This window comes from Polypterus senegalus, chromosome 11 (assembly GCF_016835505.1).
Source record: "Polypterus senegalus isolate Bchr_013 chromosome 11, ASM1683550v1, whole genome shotgun sequence".
NCBI lineage: Eukaryota > Metazoa > Chordata > Cladistia > Polypteriformes > Polypteridae > Polypterus > Polypterus senegalus.
Window position 1 is genome coordinate 40263843 of NC_053164.1, and position 24451 is coordinate 40288293.

The following is a 24451-nucleotide window of genomic DNA, read 5'->3' on the forward strand; positions in this document are numbered from 1 at the left end:
TTCTATCAACTCAAACCAGTCTGGCCATTCTCCTCTGACCTCCTGCATCACTCAGAGAACTGCCTCCTTAAACCCAAGAGATGACTGTGAGAGAAATTCCCAGTAGATTAGCAGTTTCTGAAATCTGAGACCAGCCTCTCCGGCACCAACAACATGTTCAAAGTCACCTAAATCACCTGTCTTTCCCATTCTGATGCTCAGATTGAATTTCAGCAGTTCGTCTTGACAATGTCTACAAACCTTAATGCATTGAGTTGCTACCATGTGATTGGCTGATTAGATATTTGCATAAACAAGCAGTGGAACAGGTGTACCTAATATAGTGGCCAGTGAGTGTATACCTTTTCTTACCTGTGCAATTCTTTTAACATTATATGTCTTAAGTACCATAAACGATGGACTGGCATCTCAACTGGGATGGAGGGTAAATCCTTAACCAGCTGAAGGGCCAAAAATGCAGGACAGAGGGAGATTGCTTCCCGAGACCAGCATTCCTCTGGTGGAACTCCTGTTTGTACACCTGCAGGGCATATTGGGTGCTGAAGTCCTGATGGACAGCCCAGTTGCGGTACTTGGGTGCCGCCAGAGGCGCTGCAGGAGAACACCATCCCCACTTTAGGGATGAGCAATGCTGTATCACTGGAAGTAATACCGGGTCTGGCATAAAAGAAGCCACCTCATCACCATCTACTGTAGGAGTTAAAGTCGGTGGGAAGAAAACAACACTCACTGGGGAGTGGAAGGTGGTGGAAAGGCATTTGATTTATTAGATTATACTCTGTGGACTAACCTAAAACCTATCAAGGTACTGTTATAGAATAAAATAACTTTGTTTTAACTTGGAACTGCGTCTGTGGTAGCTGTGTCTGTTGTTCGGGGCTCACTGGCACCCCCTTGAGTCCACAATGTCTCATTTTCTTTAACACAGATCTTTAACAGGATACACAGCTTATACTGCATTCTGTATATTGTGCTGCTGTATCAAATCTATTGGAACGGTCTTTTCACACGCTGGCCTAACAAATGCATAAAGTCTCTGTGAGTATAGTAAACAGAAGTATAATTATCTTTTACTCTGACCCTTAACAGCATTTAGGGTTCATGGCCTATCCATTATTCTATTTCAGGGGTGTCCAACTGCAATCCTGGAGGGCTACTGTGGCTGTAGTTTTTCTATCTAACCATTTTCTTTTTCAGTTACCAGTTTTTACTGCTAATTGACTTTTTTGCCTCATTTGTTATAGACAATTTAAGTCACAGACTGTTGAATCGTTCACTTTTCTTTAATTAGCAGCCAAACAATAACGAGATACAAAGTGAGCCAACACATAACCAGCTAAACCTGTGTCTGTCATACAATATCTATCTCTATATATAAAAGTAAATGTGTCTATGTATGTATGTATGTTCCAGCATCATGTCCGAACGGCTGGAGCGATTTTCATGAAACTTGTACACGTGTTTCTCGTTGGTCAACTATAAATACTGTAGGGTGAAATCAACCCTAACTCACCCTCTTCTGCGTAGGGTGGGGGGTGATCTTGTGGTCTTGTATACATGTTTTCATCCAGGTGACACTCGGAACGACCACCAGAGGGCGAACTGGAGGTGACTGCCAACATTATTTATGCTTGAGTACCACCTGCTTCACCCCTGTTGCTTTTGAAATGAAATAGAGTTGGTCAGTTCCGGGCGTCAACTGGATGATAACATGCATTCAAGACTGCAAGTTTACCCCCTACCCTACCCAGAAGACTGTAAGACAAGCACATTTAGTGAGTCTTCATTGTCAGTCAGTCATTATCCAACCCGCTATATCCTAACTACATGGTCACGGGGGTCTGCTGGAGCCAATCCCAGCCAACACAGGGCGCAAGGCAGGAAACAAACCCTAGGCCCTCTTCATTGTTTGTTAATTTCTTTTTATTTTTAAAGTTGTGGGGTTTTTTTAATTATATTTTCTCAAACAATAAAAAAAAAACACTTTATTTCCTCCCGGGCAACGCTGGGTATTTCAGCTAATCTAAAAATAAAGAAACGTAAAGGCCTCGGTAATGTTAAAGTCCACAAAATATTTTAACGGTGGTCTTAGTAAAAAGGAAATCAACAGTTTTGGAAATGTCTTCTGTTGCAGAACGAGTAAGCTAACAAGCCATGGAATTAAATCACAGGTTTAACTAACAACCAGAATCGCCTTCTAATTAAGGAACTGGTTGGAGTGAAACTGGTTGGAATTTGAGGCCCAGACATGGCTCACATATCATTTGCCTTTTAAGGAAGAAAGAAGCAAGTCAGAGAAATGAATCTTAAAAAAGTCAATTAGAATAAAGGGAAAAGGTCAAATAACAGCAGAAATTGGTCACTGACGAAGAAAGTGGTAGGAAAGAAAACCTGAAGACACGGTAGACCTCTAGGAGAGGAGCTGGAAACCCCTGTTCTATATTGTGTAATTGTAAGCATTCTACACAATCAACTGTACTTTACGGTATCAACTCTATACAGTCCATAATGCATTTTACATCATGCCACTGTATCAATTCTATAAACCCCACACTTAATTCTATACTTTATTAAATTCCACATGCCACTGTATTCATTCTATATGGCCCATACAATTTTATTCTGTATTGTAGTACCATATCAATTCTATACAACCTGCACTTTATTCTATTTTGCTACTGTATAGAAATCTGTGTCCACCTCCTAACTTGCTAACCTAATTAATGCACTTCAGTGTTAGAGTAAATAAAATGCAATTCAGAGAAGTAGGCAGTTAATGCAGTTCAATATTATAATGTTTAAAATGTTGCTGTTAAATAATCTTGTATGCCAAAGTGGAAGGAAATCCACAGGTGACAATCCACACTCCACACCCTGACAGTGCCAGATGTTCAGTCTCTCAGACAGATCTGTTCTTGCGTTGCAGTTTAATATGTTAAGCTCTTCTGCACCACACATGTACCTCCATCATGATGATGGTGCAATACCCTTGATCAGCTCTTGGTTATTCTGTCCTCAAAGTACTCTGAAAATCATTGCAAGTCCCTTTCATGTTCAGAGAGCTCATAAAACTAACTCATAAAACAAATTTTACACTTCTGACATGATTTTGCATAACTTTGCACTTCGAAGCAGAGGGACTATAATGAAACATGTCTGTATAACCTCACACTCAGAAATGAGGCTTGCAATACCACACACTGTGTGTTGTAGCAGCTGAATTTGATTTTAACCAGCTGTCATCTCTTATCAGCTCACAGCAAAGTTACACATCAGTATTCCTAAAAGAATCGGACAGGTCTGTTTTTGTCTTTGGTCACTGGAGCGGACTTGTGTGCCTGTGAGAGTTGACAATCAATCCTTGCTGCTCTGTCATGGACAGTCATGACCTGTTATGGCCTGTTTAGTGTTTTCCATTTGCTAGACTTATGAACAGAAATGCAATGATTCCTTGAAACCTTTAGCTGTTACTCTACAGCTCTTTTTATTACCTCATTGACCATTCTGTGCTGTGACTTTTGAGTCATCTTGGCTGGGCATCCACTTATAGGAAGAGCAGCCACAGTGCTAAATTGTCTCCAATTACATCTATCCATCCATCATCCAACCCACTATATCCTAACTACAGGGTCATGGGGGTCTTCTGGAGCCAATCCCAGCCAACACAGGGAGTAAGGTCCATTTATACACAGTCTGTCTAAACGTGCACTGATGAATATCTAAACTCTTTGAAAAGACTTTATAACTCTTTCCAGCATTACACAAATCAACAATTGTTGATCATTGAAGTTCTGAGATCTCTTTTTATTTGCACCAGCAGGTGCTTCTTGTGAATAGCAAGATCAAAATGTTGGGCTCTTTTTTATTGGTCAAAGTATCTTTAAACCCCAACCCCAATTCCATTTCATTGGCTGGACTCCTGGTTTGAAAGCTCCTGACTGCCGTTGGCGTTTGTTGAAGTCATCATCCTAGGGCAGGGGTGTCAAACTCGTCCTGGATGGCCGCAGTGGTTGCAGGTTTTCATTCTAAACATATTCATTTCATTCACTTTTGCTGCCAATTAACTTCTTTTGCCTTAGTTTTAATTAACTTGACTCAGTTAACCCTTAGCTGTTTCTCTTACCTTATTAGCAGCCAAACAATAATGAGACACAAAACAAGCCACCACATGGCCACCTCACCTCTGCCCACCACACAATATCTGAAAATAAAGAAAGGTGAAGGTCTCAGTAAGGTTGATCTCTCAGATCACCAAAACATTTTGACGGTTCTTATAAAAAGCAGAAAATCAACGGTTTTCGAAATGTCTGCTGTGGCAGAATGAGAGCAGCAACAAGCCATGGAATTAAATAACGAGTTTAATTAACAGAAAGAATCAGCTTCTCATTAAGAAACTCGTTGGAGTGAAATTGGCTGGAGTTTGAAGACCCAGTTTTCATTTGTCATTTCTGTTTGACTGTTATTTAATGAAAAAAAAGAATCAATTCAAAGGACTGAATCCTTAAAGACAGGGCTATTATAATGAAGAGAAAAGAAGTTAAAACTGGTCACTGATAGGGAAAAGGGTAAGAATGAAAACGTGCAGCCACTGTGGCCCTCCAGGCCTGGAGTTTGACACCCATGGCCTAGCGCCTAGAGCATTGTCGGGCAACCGGTGCACCGTGGAATTTTTTAGGGGCGCCGCGAAAACTTTTGTAAAATATTTAAAATCGCTACTGTTTTTGAACTTTTGGTTGATTAAAAAGATAATGTTTAAAAAAAATATTTTATGTTGGAAAAACAGTTAATCAGATTGTTGAATAAACAAATGTATTTATTTTGAATGCAAGTTAAAATTTTCATTGTTCACCATTCATCATAATATCAACACCAGTGGTGTCAAAAACACATCTCGTGAGACTTAAAAAGTCTCGTTGTTAGAAGATCTCGCTCACTGTACGGATAGAAGAAGGAGGAGCAAATATAGAACGAGAAAATACGAACGCTACATTTCGGCTCTTGCCGACGAGAGAGTATCGCTGTAGCTGCAGCTCTCACCACTTAATCATCACGGTATTACTATGGAAAAATTAACCTTATTTTCGCTCTGACACCGCTGATCAACACAGTAAACTTTGTAAACTCAGTGACCTTTTCCAGTTCTTTGTGGTGAAAAACATTTTGTTGTGACACAAGCATTCGATACTTCCTTGTAATTTAATTCTCAATGATTATCACTCACTTTTTATTTACGGTAATTTTAAGTAAACTTTATCTAGAAAAATTCATAGTTTATTCTCGTCACGACTGTATTTATGTGCACCGTGAAAGAAAATTTTTGCACAGCAACTCGAAAAAGGTTGCCTTTCACTGGCCTAGAGGTTCAAATCATTTTCCCAAGCTACACCTGCAAATGTTTGAATGATGTTTTCAATGTACAAAAACAAAACCATAATTCATGCATTATTGGTTAAAACAGATTGTGTTTGCTCATATCTGTAACTCCAACCATATTTTAAGACAAATCTATGAAAACGGATCATGGACCATTGACCTTTTCACAAATACACTTCTGCTGGCAGCATTTGGTCCAAGGCAGGATCCTGTCCTGGGTGGTATCCCAGTCCATATTGGGGTCCACTCCAGCCCAGTATTCATATACACATTTCCTCTAAGCTGCACACCACTGTGCAAACTGACAACAGTCATTTTTCCCATTTAAACCTGGTGCTCTGGAGCTGAGAGGTGGCAGCGCTAACAGCTTCTCTGCTGACCTACAAAGATGTTTGCAGGGTTTAATGTTTTGATCCCGCAACTCTGAAGTGGATAAGCTAGTTAGAACTGGATGAGTAAATTCAGTAACAAGCATAAATGAAAGTTCACTGCTAAATCTCGTTTGACCTAGTTGTGCTGTTGCAGTAATCCATAAAGATGCTAGAACGTACAAGGAATTATAAACCACTGTTTTAGGTTAAAACAATGTCTTCAACAAAATGCAGAAATCATTTTTATTTTCTCTTATAATTCTGTAATAATAATCAGGGTGAACCTTCTTCCTCCAGTCCTAATTTATGTTTCTTGCTGCCAGACCAGGCTTCATTGTCCTTGAATTAGCAAAGCAGGCAGGAAGTGCAAAGTAGGCCCTCCATCAGAGTTGGTTTCAAACTCAGTGCAACTTAGATCAGAGAACAGTCCTGAGGACACCTCAGTGCATTACCGAATGGGCCCATCAGCAGAAGCTGAGATGTGACTGTAACATTTCATTGTTAAGTTGCAATTGCAATCTTGTATTCACAGTACAGCTTCAAATATGTTGGCACCATGTTGGCTCTTTTTCTTTTCTTTGTCTAGGAAGTCTGTCTTCTCCCTTAATGAACCTGGGCAGATGAATGGCTCAGCTGGAGGAGGAGGTGTGGGCAGTGAAGATGAGGAAATGCCTGCCCCCCATGAGCTGGGAGAAGAACTCATCTGGACTGGCAAGTATGTTAAATCCAGCTAAGCACTAACTACGAAGCACCAGTTTTGAAAATTGCTAAGGCAGATGTGGTACCTAAAACAATTAAGCTTATGTGGCAGTTGTTCCATAAGGACTTGGAGAATTAACTTAATATCTACTTAATTAATTAGGTCTCACTGGATCTCATTTTTTTGATATACTTGACCAGATGAGGGTCACAGTAGTAACAAGCTGACTAAACCTGCACACCTCTCTATGAAGAAACCTTGAGCACTCTAAAAAGTAGAACCTGCAGTGTTTCCTGGGTCTGTCCACTGGTCTCCTTATAAGGAGCCATTCCCAGTATCTGGGCATTTCCACTGGATGCATCTTCAGGAAATGTTCAGGTCAACTGAACTGGATCTGCACTGCTATAATCCAAGATCCATCTGGATTTTCAAGATGTAGGATTTCATTGTCACTTTTAGTTCTGTTTCTCGCATTCTATAGCAAGTAACTGGTTATAAGAAAGACCTTCAATTACTAAAGGAGAGACCAAGCAATGTGTGTCAAGTATGGCTGGATTACGGAACAATCCACAAGGGTTTAAATGTGGATTATTGTGTTTCGCCAACATGCTGAAATTTTACAAGAGATCAGCAAAATCTTATGATAGGAGAGATGCTCATGATATGATTGATCTTGATTTTGAGAAGGATTCTGATAAGGTCCAAGGTGAGACACTGGTGGTCAATCTAAAAGAAGTTGGAATTCAAGGTGCAGTATAAGAAAATAAAATAAGGCAACATTAATTAACATAGAATAAGAGTAAGGTCCAATGGCCAGGGGGGGCAGAAAAAACAAAAAAAAACTCCAGACTGCCGGAGAAAAAAATAAAATCTGCAGGGATTCCAGGCCATGAGACCGCCCAGTCCCCTCTGGGCAATCTACCTAACATAAATGAAACAGTCCTCTTTGTATTTATGGTTTTCACGGAAGGACTTGATGATGATGATGATGATCACGTGGACTTCTGGCTTTTAGTCCATCAATGCTGGGGCATCATGGTGCTTTGAGTAGGTGGTGGTGGCGCAGGCAGAAAACCGGAAAAAGAAACAGAAGAGAGAGTAGGGGTCAGTACGGATTTTAGAGCCACCATGAATAGTTATTATGATGAATTGAACATACAGAGTATCAGGATTAAGATAAAGTGAAGTTATGAGAAGGCCATATTAAAGTAATGTGTTTTCAGCAGTGTTTTAAAGTGCTCTACTGTATCAGCCTGGCAAATTCCTATTGGCAGGCTATTCCAGATTTTAGATGCATAGCAGCAGAAGGCCGCCTCACCACTTCTTTTAAGTTTTGTTCTTGGAATTCTAAGGAGATACTCATTTGATGATCTGAGGTTACGATTTGGAATATAAGGTGTCAGACATTCCGATATATAAAATGGAGCGAGATTATTTAAGGCTTTGTAAACTATAAGCAGAATTTTAAAGTCAATTCTGAAAGACACAGGTAACCAGTGTAGCGACATCAAAACAGGAGAAATGTGTTCGGATTTTCTTTTCCTAGTTAGGATTCTAGCAGCAGCATTCTGCACTCGTTGCAAATGATTTATGTCTTTTTTGGGTAGTCCTGAGAGGAGTGCGTTACAGTAATCTAATCGACTAAAAACAAAAGCTTAAATTAATTTCTCAGCATCTTTCAGTGATATAAGAGGTCTAACTTTTGCTATATTTCTTAAGTGAAAAAATGCTGTCCTAGTGGTCTGATGAATATGTGATTTAAAATTCAGGTTATAGTCAACGGTTACCCCTACGTTTTTACTTCCGTCTTAACTTCTAACCCTAATGCGTCAAGTTTATTTCTGATAACCTCACTGAATCCGTTTTTGCCAATCAATAAAATTTCAGTTTTCTCTTTATTTAACTTGAGAAAGTTACTATTCATCCATTCTGAGATACAAGTCAGACATTCTGTTAGTGAATCAAGAGAATCGGGGTCATCAGGTGCTATTGATAAGTACAACTGTGTGTCATCAGCATAGCTGTGGTAGCTCACGTTGTGCCCTGAGATAATCTGAGCTAATGGAAGCATGTAGATTGAGAATAACAGCGGACCCAGGATAGAGCCTTGTGGAACCCCATATAGAATATCATATGTCTTTGAGATGTGATTACCACAACTAACAAAGAATTTTCTCCCTGTCAGGTAGGATTCAAACCAATTTAAGACATTGCTAGAGAGGCCCACCCATTGACTAAGGCGATTTCTAAGAATATTGTGATCAATGGTGTCAAATGCAGCACTCAGATCTAAGAGGATGAGAACAGATAAATGGCCTCTGTCTGCATTCACCCGCAAGTCATTTACTACTTTAATGAGTGCAGTTTCTGTGCTGTGATTTGTTCTAAAACCTGACTGAAATTTATCTAGAATAGCATGTTTATTTAGGTGGTTGTTTAACTGCATAATTACTGCCTTCTCTAGAATTTTACTTAAGAAGGGCAGGTTAGAGATGGGTCTAAAATTTTCAAAAGCTGAGGGGTCGAGATTATTTTTCTTGAGTAGGGGTTGAAGCAGGGATACCAAACAACACTGCATTGCAATAGTCAAGTCGTGAGGTGACAAAAGCATAAATAAGTGTCTCAGTTGCAGTATCAGAGAACAATGGATACAGCCTTGAAATTAGAAAAAGGTAATTGACCTTTAATAATATAATATATATAATAATATGAGAATCAAAGGAAAGCGAATGTAGGATCAAGAATAACACCAAGATTTTTGACCTGTGCAGACAAGAATGTAATAAAGCCAGCGATTTTTATTGAGTCTTGCTCTGATGTTTAATTTTGAGGGACAGTCTGGTCTAGTAGGAGTCTGGGGGCTGTGATGAACCTTCTATTTCCTGAGGATGGACTCAGCACTGCTTAACGGGACATTCAAACTCTTTGATATTTTTGTATCCATTTGCTTCCATGTTTATTTTAATTACTTTGTTTCTCACATCAGTTGAATGCTCTTTTTCTCCATTTTAGAGTGATTGTCCAACAAAGACTTTGGCCTTTAGAAAGGGGGCTTTTTATATCCAGAGACATATAAAGGACTCCCAAGTAGAACCTAATTATGTTTAGTTAGAGTCAAATGACAGTCACCTTTATGTCATTTGTGGTTAATTTGTCGCTTGTGTAAACCAAGAGTTCCAAAGTACAGAGGTGTAAATGCCTTATGAGAAATACTAACTTTGGACGTTTTTTTTGTTCAGTTACAGTAAATATCTACAGAAAATGATTTTGGAAATGTATTGTTACAGCATAAGAGTTCACATAAAATACTGAATGGATAAATATGTGTACAAAGCTTTTGACATGAAGAAAATTATAATAACTTTTAAGGGGCTTGAATACCTTGAATATCTATCTATCTATCTATCTATCTATCTATCTATCTATCTATCTATCTATCTATCTATCTATCTATCCCTTTGTGTAAAGGGGGCACTGAAATTGAAAGCTACTTACTAGCTTTTAGAATATAAGATGCCAGTTGTTGGAATTCTAAAATCTCATCTGAGTAAATAAAGATATGAATTCATGTTTTCTATCAATCTCTCAGACAGGATTAAAGGAGGTAAAAATAACTTTATTTCCAGGTTCTGTGGGGGGCTCTATCTCGATATGAAAAGGAAGCTGCCTTGGATTCTTAGTGATTTCTATGAAGCCTTCCATATTCAGTCCATCTCTGCCATTCTTTTCATCTACCTGGGCTGCATCACTAATGCCATCACATTCGGAGGACTACTGGGAGATGCCACAGATAATTACCAGGTGATGAACATTGCTATTAATGCCAGAACAATAAGAACATAAAGGAGTAACTAAGAGAGTAAGTGTAGCTCCCCTAAGTTAAGTTGTTGCAGTTTCTCACCTGGCCTCTTGTTAAACAATGGCTGACTAGGTAGATTTTTCATGTCCTCCTCCACCGTCAGAGTAAATATGTAAGCAAACCCCTGACATACAATCTGTGGAGGAGTCTGAAACTTGCTGGACGGCGTCATCATCTCATCATCAGTCTTTACTTCTGATGGAGTGATTTAGTGGGTGCATAACACTAACTTATTCAATTCTCACTTTGTGTGAAATACAAAGGCAATTCAACTGTTTTTGACAGCAGACAAAGTACTTCTGACTGATAAAAGATCTTCTCAGAAGAGCTCTGCGGCTTGCAGTCACATTAGTCAAAATAAAGGCCCTGAATAATCTCTTATTGTGCAAAGCATCTGACTGAGAGTATTTTCACATGTACTCATGATTTCCTCCTTATGCACATAGTTCCATGTCTTTGATTTTTAATTAGGCAGTGTATTTATAGTTGTAGACCTATAGTAACATTGCATTTTTTAAACATGGGTAATCGCTTACTGACCTAAACGTCTGTGCTTACATGTGACACATGTGATGGCAACAATGAAAAGATCGGGTCTACCGTGTGTGTAATGATGGGAAAGGTGACACTCCTTTGGCTGTTTAGTCTTGCTCACTTGTTTAATTTGTTGGCACAAAATAAAGAGGCCTACTGAAACATCCTACCCGTTATCATTAGAAGTGGTTGTAATCTGATGTACTGCAGAGATGACTCCTTAAATCTAAATCCTCTTAATTCACTCAGTTCATCATTATACAGCCATAGTTGAACTGATCTCTGTATCTTACCTTATGAAATTTATTTAAAGAGATGTAGTTTCTATTATAATGGTCTCTATGTGTTTTGGCAAATAATTGTTGGTTAATAATACGTGCACTTGTACCAGCTGTGAATATGCCAATTTTATTACACAATGAGAAAGCTTAAATTTGGACAAATGGCCAAGCTGGTATTTACTTGCTCATATCATTATGACAACAGTGATTTCCTCTTTGGTCATTTGAGTCTGCCATCACGAATACGTTGGCATAATTGTTTCCAGTAGAATACACTGAACAAATTCTTTCAAAGTTGCTGAGGGGAACACCCTGCCCGCTAAGAGCTTGTTAGACTTACGCTGTATCACGCATGCGCTTCAGAGGATCCTCTTCAGGCCTCATCTGGGGTATGTACTAACTAACCCTCTGGGATGAGAGGGGGTACTGGTCACTAAATGTGTACTGAAAAGACACCCAGTGAGGGTGAGCCTTTCTGGTCTCCACCAACAAATACCGAGCCAGCCAGCCAGCCAGAAGGAAGCGTCATTTAGCTAACCAAGCAACCTGTCAGACAGTGCTCTTGAAACAAGCTCTGAGAACGAGAGACAAATTGTCTTTGCAGGCCCCAGAGACGCTATTGGCGCTTTTCCACTGCATAGTACGGCACAGCACGGTTCAGTACAGCTCACCTTGGTTCGGCTCAGTTCGGCTCAGTTTGCGTTTCGACGGCAGTTTAGTACCGCTTTAGAGTGGGCGGGATTATTCACGTGTCGTTATAGTTGCGCCGCCTCTACTGCCGTGACATCATCGTAGACGCGCCACAAGCGACCTCCTGAAAAACTTTTTCATTCCGTGTCGCCCCATCCAGCTCTCGCTGGATCCGCACCTCGGCTACCAACGAGGAATGTCTGTACTTCCTCAATAGACCACGAAACAGCCATTTTTGGTTAAAACAAAATGGTGTGTCCGAACCTTCGCCGGCTGTGCTAAAAATCTAGCGGGTCTGTTGTGTCTCGTGTCGCAAGTTCAGTGACGCAGTAATGACGATTTTCTCCGGCCAAACAGTGACCAGCAGAGTATACACGTCACGTTTTGGTAACGGTTCGGCGCGCTTGGAACCTCGGCTGAGGTGGTACTAAAAAAAGGACCAGGTACCAGGTACTGTTCCCAGTGCAAAACCCCCCAAAAGTGAGCTGAACTGAACCGTGTCGTGCCGTACTATGCAGTGGAAAAGCGCCATATGTTGTCAATACTGTTTGTTTTGCCATCAAGAACATTTTTTTGTGGTCTTAAAAAGATGCTAAAGTAAACGGAGACTCCCCAACATTTATTCAGTGGATTGTTGGAAGTTGTTGTCATTCCTCGCACAACCACAGCTACAAAACCACAATCTTCCTAATCCAACTGAGTAGGCCATGCCATAGTAAGCTTGCTAAATATTACTTAAATTTCAGCTGAACTTGCCCTCCATGTGTATTTTGTTTTCAACCTAACTTACCCCAGGCTAGAAATCAAACTTTACTCAGTACAAATACAATAACAAGTTTCAGTGTCACCAAATGATTTACAATGAAAGCAAAAATGACAATGCAGTATCCCATCAAACAGTGGGCTACCGAGGGACTCTACAAGTGGACAGACCAGTATGAAGCACTTTGTATGTCATACCTCAAAGATCTTTTGCCCTAAGTCACTGAGTCGATCAATTCATTAATTAACTTCCAGTTATCAGTGAAGCGATTCCCACAAACTGAATTTGCAGTGTAACTCATTCCCAAAATAAATGGCGTTTCACTTCCAGCAAAATTTGTGCCACTCACACAAGATGAAATGTGTTTAGTTCCTGTCTGGATTCCTTCATGCTGTATGAATTTAAACAAAGATCTCTAGTGAAAAAAGAAATTAACTGGAAGTGTGCATATCATTAGCTAGGGTAAGCCAAGGAACTGGGAGAGGTAGCAACGCCTTTCAATGTTTGCAGTATCCCTGTGTAAAATACCCAGTATTGTACACAATGGCCCATTTTAGGGTGTCTTTGTGTGAAAAATATGCAGCACGTCAGATTTTTAAAAAATGCACTGCCCTTATCTGCAGTACTGTGAGCAAAAGGCATAAACAGAATTGACTTTATTGGTGTGAGTTTAAAGTTTGCCGGTAAATCAAATTTTATTATCGGTTTTGGGAAACTTGTTTTTCCAGACAAAAAAAAAAAAAACATTCAATTTAGTGACTTTGGCATTTCATAAATCTCAAATCACCAGTAAAACAATTTTTTGTGCCATTTTCCTGAAACTGTATGTACCTTTATCATTCATCACCATTAAATTTGAAATAAAACATAGCACCTGCCACGACTCACAATTATAGGTTTCTGAATAAAAACACATGCAGTTAAGAAGGAGAAAGAAGATAAAATAAATATTTTGTTTCAAAAGATGCATATATGTTATATCTTTTATGTGTATGTTACTGAATGGTTCAAGTCCATCTCCTAAGACACTGGACTTTAAAACCTAAGGCTGTCGGTTCAATCTCCACCTTAAGCAAGTCACTTAACCTTACTGTACCCTAACATAAAACGTATCTCTCCAAGTATTGGTGACATATCCTGATCTTTAAGTTACCAGCCAAATGTCAAATAAGAAGAATAACCCATTAATAAAACAGTTTTAATAATCAGTAGTGTTGACCAGATGTTGTGTCATCACTGCTGGATTAAGTACATTTAGCTGCTTGCTACGTAGCGCAGATAGGGTAGTGACAGAGGGAGCCCCCCCCAGAGTCTATAATGCTGATTTCTTGTTTCACTGACTCTTATTTAGTTGTAATGATAGGAGCTCAAGAGACGAAATAAGTGCTAAAGGACTTGGAGTATAATTTTACCTCACAGCCACACAGAGGTTAGTTCTGCTGTCTCACAGCTCAGGTCACATTTTTGTCAACAATAATCAGTCCAGCATAGTCAGCAGATGTTTTCCTAGCCCTCAGGTACACTCACAATCCACTCCAAACTACTTCAGCTTTTCTTTCCTTACTGACTTCAATGAATTGTGTTGAATTTGCTGACATTCCCAAACATTTCTATATTCTTGCGAAACTCCAGGTGATGCAAAAGTGGGGTTCTCCCATTACTATTAATCAGTTAATGAAACATTTTTAAATATATATTAATTGCATTGTAAGCTTAAAGATACCTGTAACATGTATTTCCACTGAATATTCTACATTTATAATCTTTAGACCTGTTTTGAATGTTTAACAACCTACAGTATGTATGTTTTATCTAGCAGCTTGCAACTTTCTAGTTTTCTTTTTCTCCTGCCTTACTAGGGGGTAATGGAAAGCTTTCTGGGGACGGCAATGGCAGGATCCATTTTTTGCCTTTTTGCTGGCCAGCCCCTCATCATTCTGAGCAGCACTGGACCCATACTCATCTTTGAGAAGCTTTTGTTTGACTTCAGCAAGTGAGTGTCACCGACCAATCATAGCTCAAGTCACTCAGCTAGCATGACCTTCTCAGTCCATATTATTCAAAAAGTCATTGTTATCTGGTGTCTTTCATAACAACCATAATAAAAAAACATTGCTGAAATATGAGGATCTTCATATTTAATTGTGCTTAAACTAAGTTATATATGTAAAGCTATTTTAAAGACTTAATGTGTTGCACAGAAATACACTGTATGTCCTTTAAAGGAAGGTTTAGTCTCCAGCATTAATTTGATGTACTCTTCCAATATTTGTATCTGTTATGCTCCCCAGGGGAAATGGAATTGACTACATGGAGTTTCGACTGTGGATTGGCCTGCATTCTTGCTTGCAATGTCTTATACTGGTGGCAACAGATGCCAGCTTCATCATCAAATACATCACCCGCTTCACAGAGGAAGGCTTCTCCACACTCATCTCCTTCATTTTCATTTATGATTCCATCAAGAAGATGATCGGAGCCTTTATTTATTACCCCATCAACTCTGACTTCAAACCCGACTACGTCACAGTGTACAAGTGTGAATGTCTGGCCCCTGACCCAGGTGAGACTGTTTACAGCCCAGGCTGAGCACACATTTGAGGCCGCATGTTTGAGTATGGTATCATATGGTATAGGAGCCATTGCTGGGGACAGCTGTCTCTGTAATTTGTTTTTACTTTAAAATGCTGGAAAGAAATAACAGTTACATTCTGATACTATCTTTTTACTTTTAATTCCTACTCTTGTGACTAATTCTCAGTAAGAGATCATAAACGCATTGTATGAATATAGGGAGAGATATCATCAATCATAATTCTTAATAGAATTTTCAAAACAATCCCACATCGTCATGTGCAAGTTGTGAACCAATATACAACAAATTCAAGCTGCCAAGTCCCCACTGATTCTGCTTTCACTCTGGCCTGTTCTGATAAGATCTTAATAAAATATTTCCTGGAAAAATTTCACCCTTGATGGCCATATGCATTTGTGGCAAATTATAAGCAAATAAGCTGTCCTACTTTGCTCATTAGCTCACCATATTTTGGAGCTTACCATTTTGTTTTCCTAAGAATTTTGCTCTGAAATCACTTCAGTATTTTTGTCCAGCATCTCCTGACAAGAAAACCCCTACATATAATAGACAGTTCAATGATGTCTAGATATGCAAAATGTCAAGCTTTTTAGGTTTCCCTCCTATTTTTGACCCACAAATTCCTCATTTTAGGCCATTTTTGGATCATATTTTTGCAGGAAATTACAGCCTTATGATAGAATAAAGCAATAGGTGCCAACACCAAAAATGATCACAAGATCTTGAAGTCGTGCCTGCCACATCAGCCCACCCCAGAGAGTCAGCCCTTAATGTATACAAGGACTTATTATATAGCATGTCTGCATCTCTGAATGAAAGGCCAGTTTTTAACAAATAATCTGTTTGGTCGTGTCAGTCTATGCAACTGCGATGATTTGATGAGGTAATTGGGACAAGACGCATCTACATGTGAAGATGCTACCATTCTCAAGCGCTTCATCGGCTTCCTGTGGTGTGTGATTGAGTCTCTGTGCCCACGGAGCCGTATAAATATGGGCCGGCACAGAAAGAGAAGAAAAACGAAAGAGGGAAAAACGAAGAATGAGAGTACGACATTGGGGCAGTGGAAGAGGGAGCATGGAGCAGGACCTGCACCATCACAGGAATCAAAGTTACTCTTTTTCATAAAGCTTCCGAAAATTGGGAATGGTAATATAGGCATGTGGAGTGTCGTTTTATGTCAGTGATTAAGAATATGATGTTATTTTTGATTTTTGACCTTTTACTGGGGTTCAAGCCCCGCATGGACCTCAATTAGAGGTTAAAAAAATGACAGATTTCTACTACAATTGAGAATATTTAGACTTTAAAAATTTACATTATACAGGCGGCCCCCCTGGTTGAGTATTTCCAACATGCGGACAACCTGTGGATATGAATGGATTGCCACAATTCCACAAATCATTTCACAATCAATTCTAACTTGACAAACTGTGATAAATCCTGCTTTATAAACAAATGCTCTCATTTTCCACGTGAGTGAAGCGGATTGTGTCTTTGACAGCAGCTACTTCTGCTTTGAGGGAGTAGATTACGTGGTCTGATTGGTCAAGATAGCTGTCTTATGAGTAAAGCTAATTAAAATTTGAGTTTAGCTGATTCAGAGCAGTATTTTCATTGCTTTTTGTTTGTTTTTATAAGAAACTAGCAAAATACTCGCGCTTCGCAGCGGAGAAGTAGTGTGTTAAAGAAGTAATGAAAAAGAAAAGGAAACATTTTAATAATAACGTAACATGATTGACATTGTCATTGTGTTGTCATTGTCATGAGTGTTGCTGGCATATACTGTATATATATATATATATATACACACACACACACACATATAAACATATATATATCTACATATATACTGTATATACACATATATATATATACAAATCTACATATATATATCTACATATATATATTAGGGGTGGGACTCGATTAAAAAAATTAATCTAATTAATTAGAGGCTGTGTAAAAATTAATCTTGATTAATCGCATGTAATCACACATGAAAATTTGCCCCAAATTGCAAATGTTTTTTTTTTAATTTAAAAGGGTTTTAGTGGGTGACAGAATCAAATAATAGACATTGACATGAATATTGTAAACTCAAGCTCTTTTAATTTCTGAAAAAAAAAGCTTTTAAACTGCATTTCAATTCAAAACAGAAACAAAAATATCATCCCTGGCTAAAATTGGGCAGACTTAAAAATAAAGTGGTAGTTAAAGTACTTTAAGTACATTTTCAGAATAGTATTGTCTTTAAATAATAATAACCAAAATTTCAACATAAAGTGCAGTTTTTCTTCTTAAAAAAATAAGTCAGAAACATAAAAGTTAATTTGACCAGCTTCATCTTTAAACTCTGAGTAACCTTAGCCAAAATTATTTTGTACATTAGGCTAAAACAGTGTGATCATTGAACATTTTGTAATTAGATGTAATTAGAATTACTAACGGTCACGGAAGTCCAATGATCCCCAGTAAGAGCCACAAAGTCCGCTTTCTGTAATGCATCTAATTTTGCTTGCTTTTCAGTTTGCACAAAACCATGCTTTTATCAAGGCTTCGCTCGGGTAGTCGAAATGAAATGAAATTTCCCTCCGATCAGTCGTAGGAACGCGCTTTATTCCGACTCTTAACATTTTTGTAGCTCTGATGTGTGTATCAATGTAATCGATGTACAGGGCTGCTGCTGGCCAAATGGGTGCCCTAAGCAGAAATTTACTTTTGTGCCCCCTCCCCCAAATATTACGGAAGTAAAAATAAAATAATAAAAAAAAACCTACTATAGGGGCCAAAATAGAACTTTATTCAAATAAACGTAAATACATAAATAAATTGTATCATTTATAAATTACAATTGTAGCTCTACAGCAAAAAATACAAACTAAAATTACACTTTAAATAAAACATTTATAATAAATAAAATAAACAATAATAAACTGAAATAAAATCAACACTGTCATCTGCTGGAGCTTTCCAAAGTTCAAAATTTACAAAGGCACACTTCTGCTTTTTCTTGAGGCAAAGTCGTAAATGAGCTCTTCATATGATAAAGCCTTTGCTAATTCAGAGTTGATGCTGACAACTGCCAGACCACTCATGCGCTCTTGTGCCATAGATGAGCGCAAGTACATTTTGATGAGCTTCATTTTAGAAAACATCGCTGAGCAGAGGCAACAGTTACAGGGAGCGTCACTGCTATGCGCAGAGCAATCCAGAGATTTGGGTACATGCACGGGCTTCATCTTGGGCTTTTTTTTTCTTTCGTTTCTCGGCGCCGGACTGTTGATGTCTCTTTCCAGGAGCAGGCATATTGTTCAATTATTATCATTTTTGGCCAAATAGGCAGCCATAACAGAGGTGAGGGCGCGCGCGTCATCACGTGTGCTTAGCCTACTCTGCGTTCACCGTAAAATGCAATATATACGTTTATATTTTTGTTTATTTGTATATGTATATTATTAATATTAATTTATTATTATAATATATAAAAACATTTTTGAGCAGCTGGGATGGTGCCCCCCTGGGAGTTGGTGCCCTACGCAGACTGCGTACTCTGCGTATAGGGAGCGGCGGTACTGTCGATGTACCAGGAAATCAGCATTGACAAAAGGTCCCCTTTGCTTGGAATTGAAAGTGTGATTAAATGCATTATTTTTTTAACACGTTATGGAGTACACGCATCGAAGCTTCTCAGCTGTGCTTGTGCTAAGAAAAGGAAACAGTTTAAAAATAACGTAACATGATTCTGCGTTAACCGCATATTTTTTCATACGTCTCAAACCAAGGGGATCCGAGGGTATAATGAATCAGGAAGCGCACGTAAATACTCAGTGCATCCCTTCTCGGGAATCGAACCTCGGATGTCGGCGCTACCATTGTGCCGCGGTGTGTGGCTTGTCTATTTGAGAGTTATATATATATCCGCCTTTCGCAGCAGAGAAGTAGTGTGTTAAAGAAGTTATGAAAAAGAAAAGGGAACATTTTAAAAATAACGTAACATGATTGTCAATATACAGTAATTGTTTTGTGAGTGTTGCTGTCAGCAAGGATTTGATCATCATTATTTCTTGCAATCAGGTTCGTATTTGGAGGATGTGTTTATTTAATGTTAGTTAAACTTAAAAGTTTCTTGCTACATCAATTTTAACTCCGTTACAAAGTGAATTAAAGACTCGTTTATACCTCGTATCTTCTCAGTAAACTTGTATGTCGCGAATACCGTCATTCGTCGTAGGCATGACAAACGGCAGCGGGTGTGTGTCTATAAACTTAATGTAAACTTACGGTTCACGCCGTGCTTTGTTTCCACAGTAGCTGCACTTATGAATATGCATTGGCCTCGCTTACTGAGTGCAAGGGAAAAAATAAAATGTAGTCTATAAGTTATTAAAAGTAAAACATTAACGTTTTGTTCAGTTTCTTGCTACATCAATTTTAACTCCGTTACAAAGTGATCCAAAGTCTCGTTTATACCTCGTGTCTTCTCAGTAAACTTGTATCTCGCGAATACCGTCATTCACCGTAGGCATGACAAACGGCAGCGGGAGTGTGTCTATAAACTTAATATAAATTTACGGTTCACGCCGTGCTTTGTTTCCACAGTAGCTGTACTTATGAATATGCTTGTATTTATGAATACGCTTGTATGTATCACTTGCTTCATAATCTGTCTGATCACAGTCCCGTTTTTCTATTACAGTACCCTTGAATGATGCCACCAAAGCATAAATCTGATACAAGTACAGTACTGCCGATGCATGAAAGAAAAGGCAAACAATTACAGTAATTAAGTTACCATGCTGTTAACTCACAAATGAGTGTTAACCTTTAATCATTAAACTTTTTTTTTCTTCTATCTAAACTGTTTTAAGAACTGTTTCTTTATTTTTTACAGTACTGTACAGTACTGTAGTGTACAGTACATAGTTACTTTTATTATTACTCATTATTATTATTATTACTACTACAGTATTATGTTCAGTTCTGTATGTTTTAAGTTTTTTTTTTATTTTGAAGTGTTTATTAAGTGTTTTATATGCACAGTAATGTAAAATAAATACTAGACTGAGGCAAACATTTGACTAAATGACATTTAATAAGATATACGTGTTCCAACTTACATACAAATTTGACTTAAGGACAGACAAAAAACGTATTTCGTTCTTAACCCGGGGACTGTCTGTATATATGTTATTTATATAACATGCTTATGTTTGAAATGTATCATTTATAGCCATCTGGGGGTGACATTTAGAGGTCTAAGACCACCAGTGAAGAATCAAATATCAAATATTTGTGATCAACAACTTTGAAACAGCATGAAACAACACTCCGCGTGTCAATTATTATTTTATTTTATTTATTACAAACTTTTATGAAAAGGAGTCATTTTGACTCTTTGTATCCCATTAGTGGGGTCAGTTGATGTGGCCTGCACAACCCCAAGTACCTCTGATCATTTTTGCTGAAGACACCTATTGGGTGTAATTTCCTACCCACAGTATGTTTCAAAAATGCCCTAAAAATGAGGGGTTTCAGGTCTAAGTACACAAAAATGGGGAACAACCCTAAAAAGCTTGACATCTTGCATAACTAGACATCAAGATGCATCAAATGATATATCATATTTGAGTTGTTTTGTACTGTTTAGTCAGAAGATGCTGGACAAAAAAACTGAGGTGATTTCAAAGAAGTAACACAATAATAAATAGAATTGTTTTCTTCTGTAAACTCCATCTACTGTATGCAGTTTATAAGACCACTTTATCCACTGCAGCATCACAGGAAATTGAATTATTAAATATTCTTGCATGGGACATTCACAAACATGACCATGACAGCTCACATTGGTCCAATCACACAGTGCCAACCTAACTAACCACACATCTGTGCACTCCAGACACCACTCGCCTATGAGAGGTACACGCACACTCCACAAAGACAGCACCCCATCAGGAAAGAGCTGTTAGAAAATGACAAATATTTTGACAACAGGTTAGTCAACATTTTCATCCTCATAGGTTCTCATTTTGTATTCTAGTTTCAGCAAATTGTCATCAAGTTCAAATTTGAAAGTATCTAATGTTCTCTTCTCTACCACACATTTTTTTGAGAAGATTAATTTTGTACAAATGTTGCTTTTGTGCTTCATACATTTCTAAAGTAACAGTCAGCATCCATCCTACCTGTGCCATTGATTTTAAACACTTCAGCCCTCTCATCTCTTTGCTGCGATTTATCTCCTCTGAACTCATACCCCAAAGTCATAGAAAGAGTCCGGGAGCCCATCACTGAACATCCTCTTCCCCATTTTCCTGTAAGAAGTTCGCACAGTCTTCAAGACATTTTTGCAGCTTATGTGCAACCTTGAGACAACTCTTAATTTTTTTTTTAATTTTATTAATTTTATTGTAATTATTTCATACAAATAAATCAATTTTTACAAAAAAAAAAAAGAATGAAAACAACTTAACCCCCACCCCTAAAAAAAAAAGCATGGCCAACGGAGTAGAACGTAAAGCTTGTAAACATACCCAAATTGATTAGTTTAATAGGGCAATAGAGATGAATGGAGAAGAAAAAGAAATGCGGAAATAATTGCTTCCTCTGTGCTTTAAGAGCTTATTCTAAAATATTATTGATTAGATCCTGCCAGGTATTGAAAAAATTCTGGTCCGATCATCTAACTGAGAATTAGATTTTTTCCAGTTTCAAATAGTATAACACATTGGTTTCCCACTGACTTAAAAGAGGAGAGTTAGGATTCTTCCAGTTTAGCAAAATAAGTCTGCGTGCCAATAGTGTAGTGAATGCGATCACAGTTTGTTTGTCCTTCTCCACTTTAAACCCATCTGGAAGATCACCAAACACAGCTGTTAATGGGTTAGGAGGGATTGTGAGACCAAGGCTGTCTGAAAGGTAATTAAAACTTTTGGTCCAAAATGATGTTAATTTGGTGCAGGCCCAAAACATGTGAGTCTGGGACTTGATTGCAGCTTTCGCAGGTTGGATCTTGACCTGGAAACATTTTGGATAGTTTTAAGTGAGACAGATGTGCTCAATATATCATTTTGACTTGAATAATTGTATGCTTTGTGCATATGGAGCTCGAGTGAAGTCTCTGCATTGCTACCTTCCACTCCTTTTCTGATATATTGATTAAGAGATCTTTTTCCCAGTGTCCTCTTGGATCTTTGAAAGGGAGGGACTGTAAAATAATTTGATATATTGCAGAGATGGTGTCTAAGTCGTTGAAATTGAGCAATATTTTTTCCAGCCTGGAGGAGGGATCAAGATGAGGAAAATCGGGCAGGTTCTGTTTAACAAAGTTCCTAATTTAAAGATAGTGAAAGAAATGTGTAGCTGGAAAGTTAAATTTGGATTGTAATTGTTCATAGGATGCAAATATATTGTATATATAAAGATCTCTAAGCAATTTAATCCCAAATCTTTTCCAGATATTAAAAACTGCCTATGTTTGCGAGGGTTGAAAGAGATGGTTCTCTATCAGAGGTGCCACAGATAAAAGCTTCTCCACAATCACATTGGAGCACAGTCTTGTTTTGGACAGTAGCAAGTCCAGATGGGCTCCTGAATCTTTCTTATAGGCTCTATTTCCAAACACTAAATGCTTCCCCTGCATAGTGTCATTTTATTTAACATTTTACTTCCCTCAGAACATCTTTTTTAATCTTCGTCCATTACCCAATTGTGAGCTTTCTCCCGTTCCATCTTTTTTCCTGCTCATCCATTATGCCACCATGTCATTCTCAGCCTGCATCAGCATGAATTGCACAGGCACCCTGGGATCATTGCTGGAATCGCCCCATTTCTTTCTTTCTTTCTTTTTCTTTAACTGCTGTAACTGATTTTTGTCACATGTTTGTTTTGTGCTGCACATGCACTGCTCGGCTCTCGTTACTTCGGAGTGAGTATTCTCTATTATTTCAGATCTCTCCCGCTCTTCACTGACGTGTTCTTAGTTTATTGCTGTTAGAGAGTCTGCCACTGCTGCTCCTTTACTGACTCTAATGCTGTGTTATACCAGCCTTGAGATCAGTCTCCTTTAAAACATGTTTTTTCTTTAAAAAATGTGAATAAAAGAGAAATACAAATTAATTTTGTTACATGACTGTACATTGATGAGGAAAGGAGGTTCTTCTAAATTAAAGAGGCATATACAATACAACACAACAGGACACAAACACATTTAATACACTTCAATTGCAAAACATTGGTTGGGAAATAAGGGTCTCTCCGTTTATTTTAACTTTTATTTTGAGTTGATTAACTGTTACATGTTGCATTGTGAATTACTCAATACTAATACTTTAAGAATGTTTTCTATCTCTTGGTCCTACGTATTCCATCAGCATCTCTCAAGTTTATTCCCATAAAGCCTGCTTCTCACACTCTGTCATTATTTTGATGGCCACTTTCGCACATCCTTTCCATTTCTATGCTTACCATCTTTGAAACCGACTGTCTCCATATGCCTCCCATGCCATTTCTCCTCTTTTGTCACGTCACCAAAGCCAAACTGACCAATCAGATTGCTCAGATGGACCTAACACATTGAATTTAGTGTTTTATTATATAATAGATGTTCAGCAAGTACAGTCATTCAAAGAAAGCTGATGCCAGAAGGGGGTGCTGTCACAGACCCCAAACTCCCCCAATTAAGCAATAGAATAAAGAAGCCAAAGGGATTCATAAACTAAAACTCAAGGGAGGCGCAGGGCCTTGGAGGTAAAGGTATAAAAACAAGAGAATAAATAAGGATAAATCTTTCACGTCTTGTCTGCTCCTTCCAGCCTCCTACTTTCTTAAGACTCTCTTCCTCCTGGCAGCTCAATGATTGTCCACTCTCCTTCTGTATGGTCATATGGACTTTTTGAGTCTCTGCCTGGAACTGCTTTTAGGTGAAGCCCATGTGCCACTTATAAGGTCAGGAAAAGGCTGAGGGTACTCCTGGGGATGTGTAATAATTTTCTTTGAAGAGAAAAATTTCCAGGAGCACTTCTGCTTAAAACCTCAGACCGCTTGCATCTTATAATGCGATTAATTGTGCAAAGTTTTATTCAGATTGAGTGATTTACTTATAGTATATGTCATCATGACCAAGGACTCACATCTTCATGTTCATGATTGTCATCAATCACCATGGTTCAAAATTTATGGTCAAAGGACAAAGCAAAACTCAGAAATGTAGGGAAGTCAAACAAAATGAAAATGTCGCACTAGAAAGTCATACAAAAAAATCAAAGTCGATATACAACAACAACAGT

At 38.3% G+C, this 24451-nt stretch overlaps 1 protein-coding gene across 5 annotated transcripts in view; it reads left to right on the forward strand.

Annotated features, from left to right (window-relative positions):
• Window positions 1-24451, forward strand: part of slc4a5a (solute carrier family 4 member 5a) — a 154902-nt gene that overhangs the window by 69660 nt on the left and 60791 nt on the right. For all 5 annotated transcript variants that reach the window (XM_039768436.1, XM_039768435.1, XM_039768438.1 and 2 more), the window contains exons 13-16: window positions 6331-6459; window positions 10071-10245; window positions 14431-14564; window positions 14863-15134. In XM_039768436.1, coding sequence (XP_039624370.1) covers window positions 6331-6459; window positions 10071-10245; window positions 14431-14564; window positions 14863-15134 — 710 coding nt within the window. The remainder of the gene's footprint in view (window positions 1-6330; window positions 6460-10070; window positions 10246-14430; window positions 14565-14862; window positions 15135-24451) is intronic.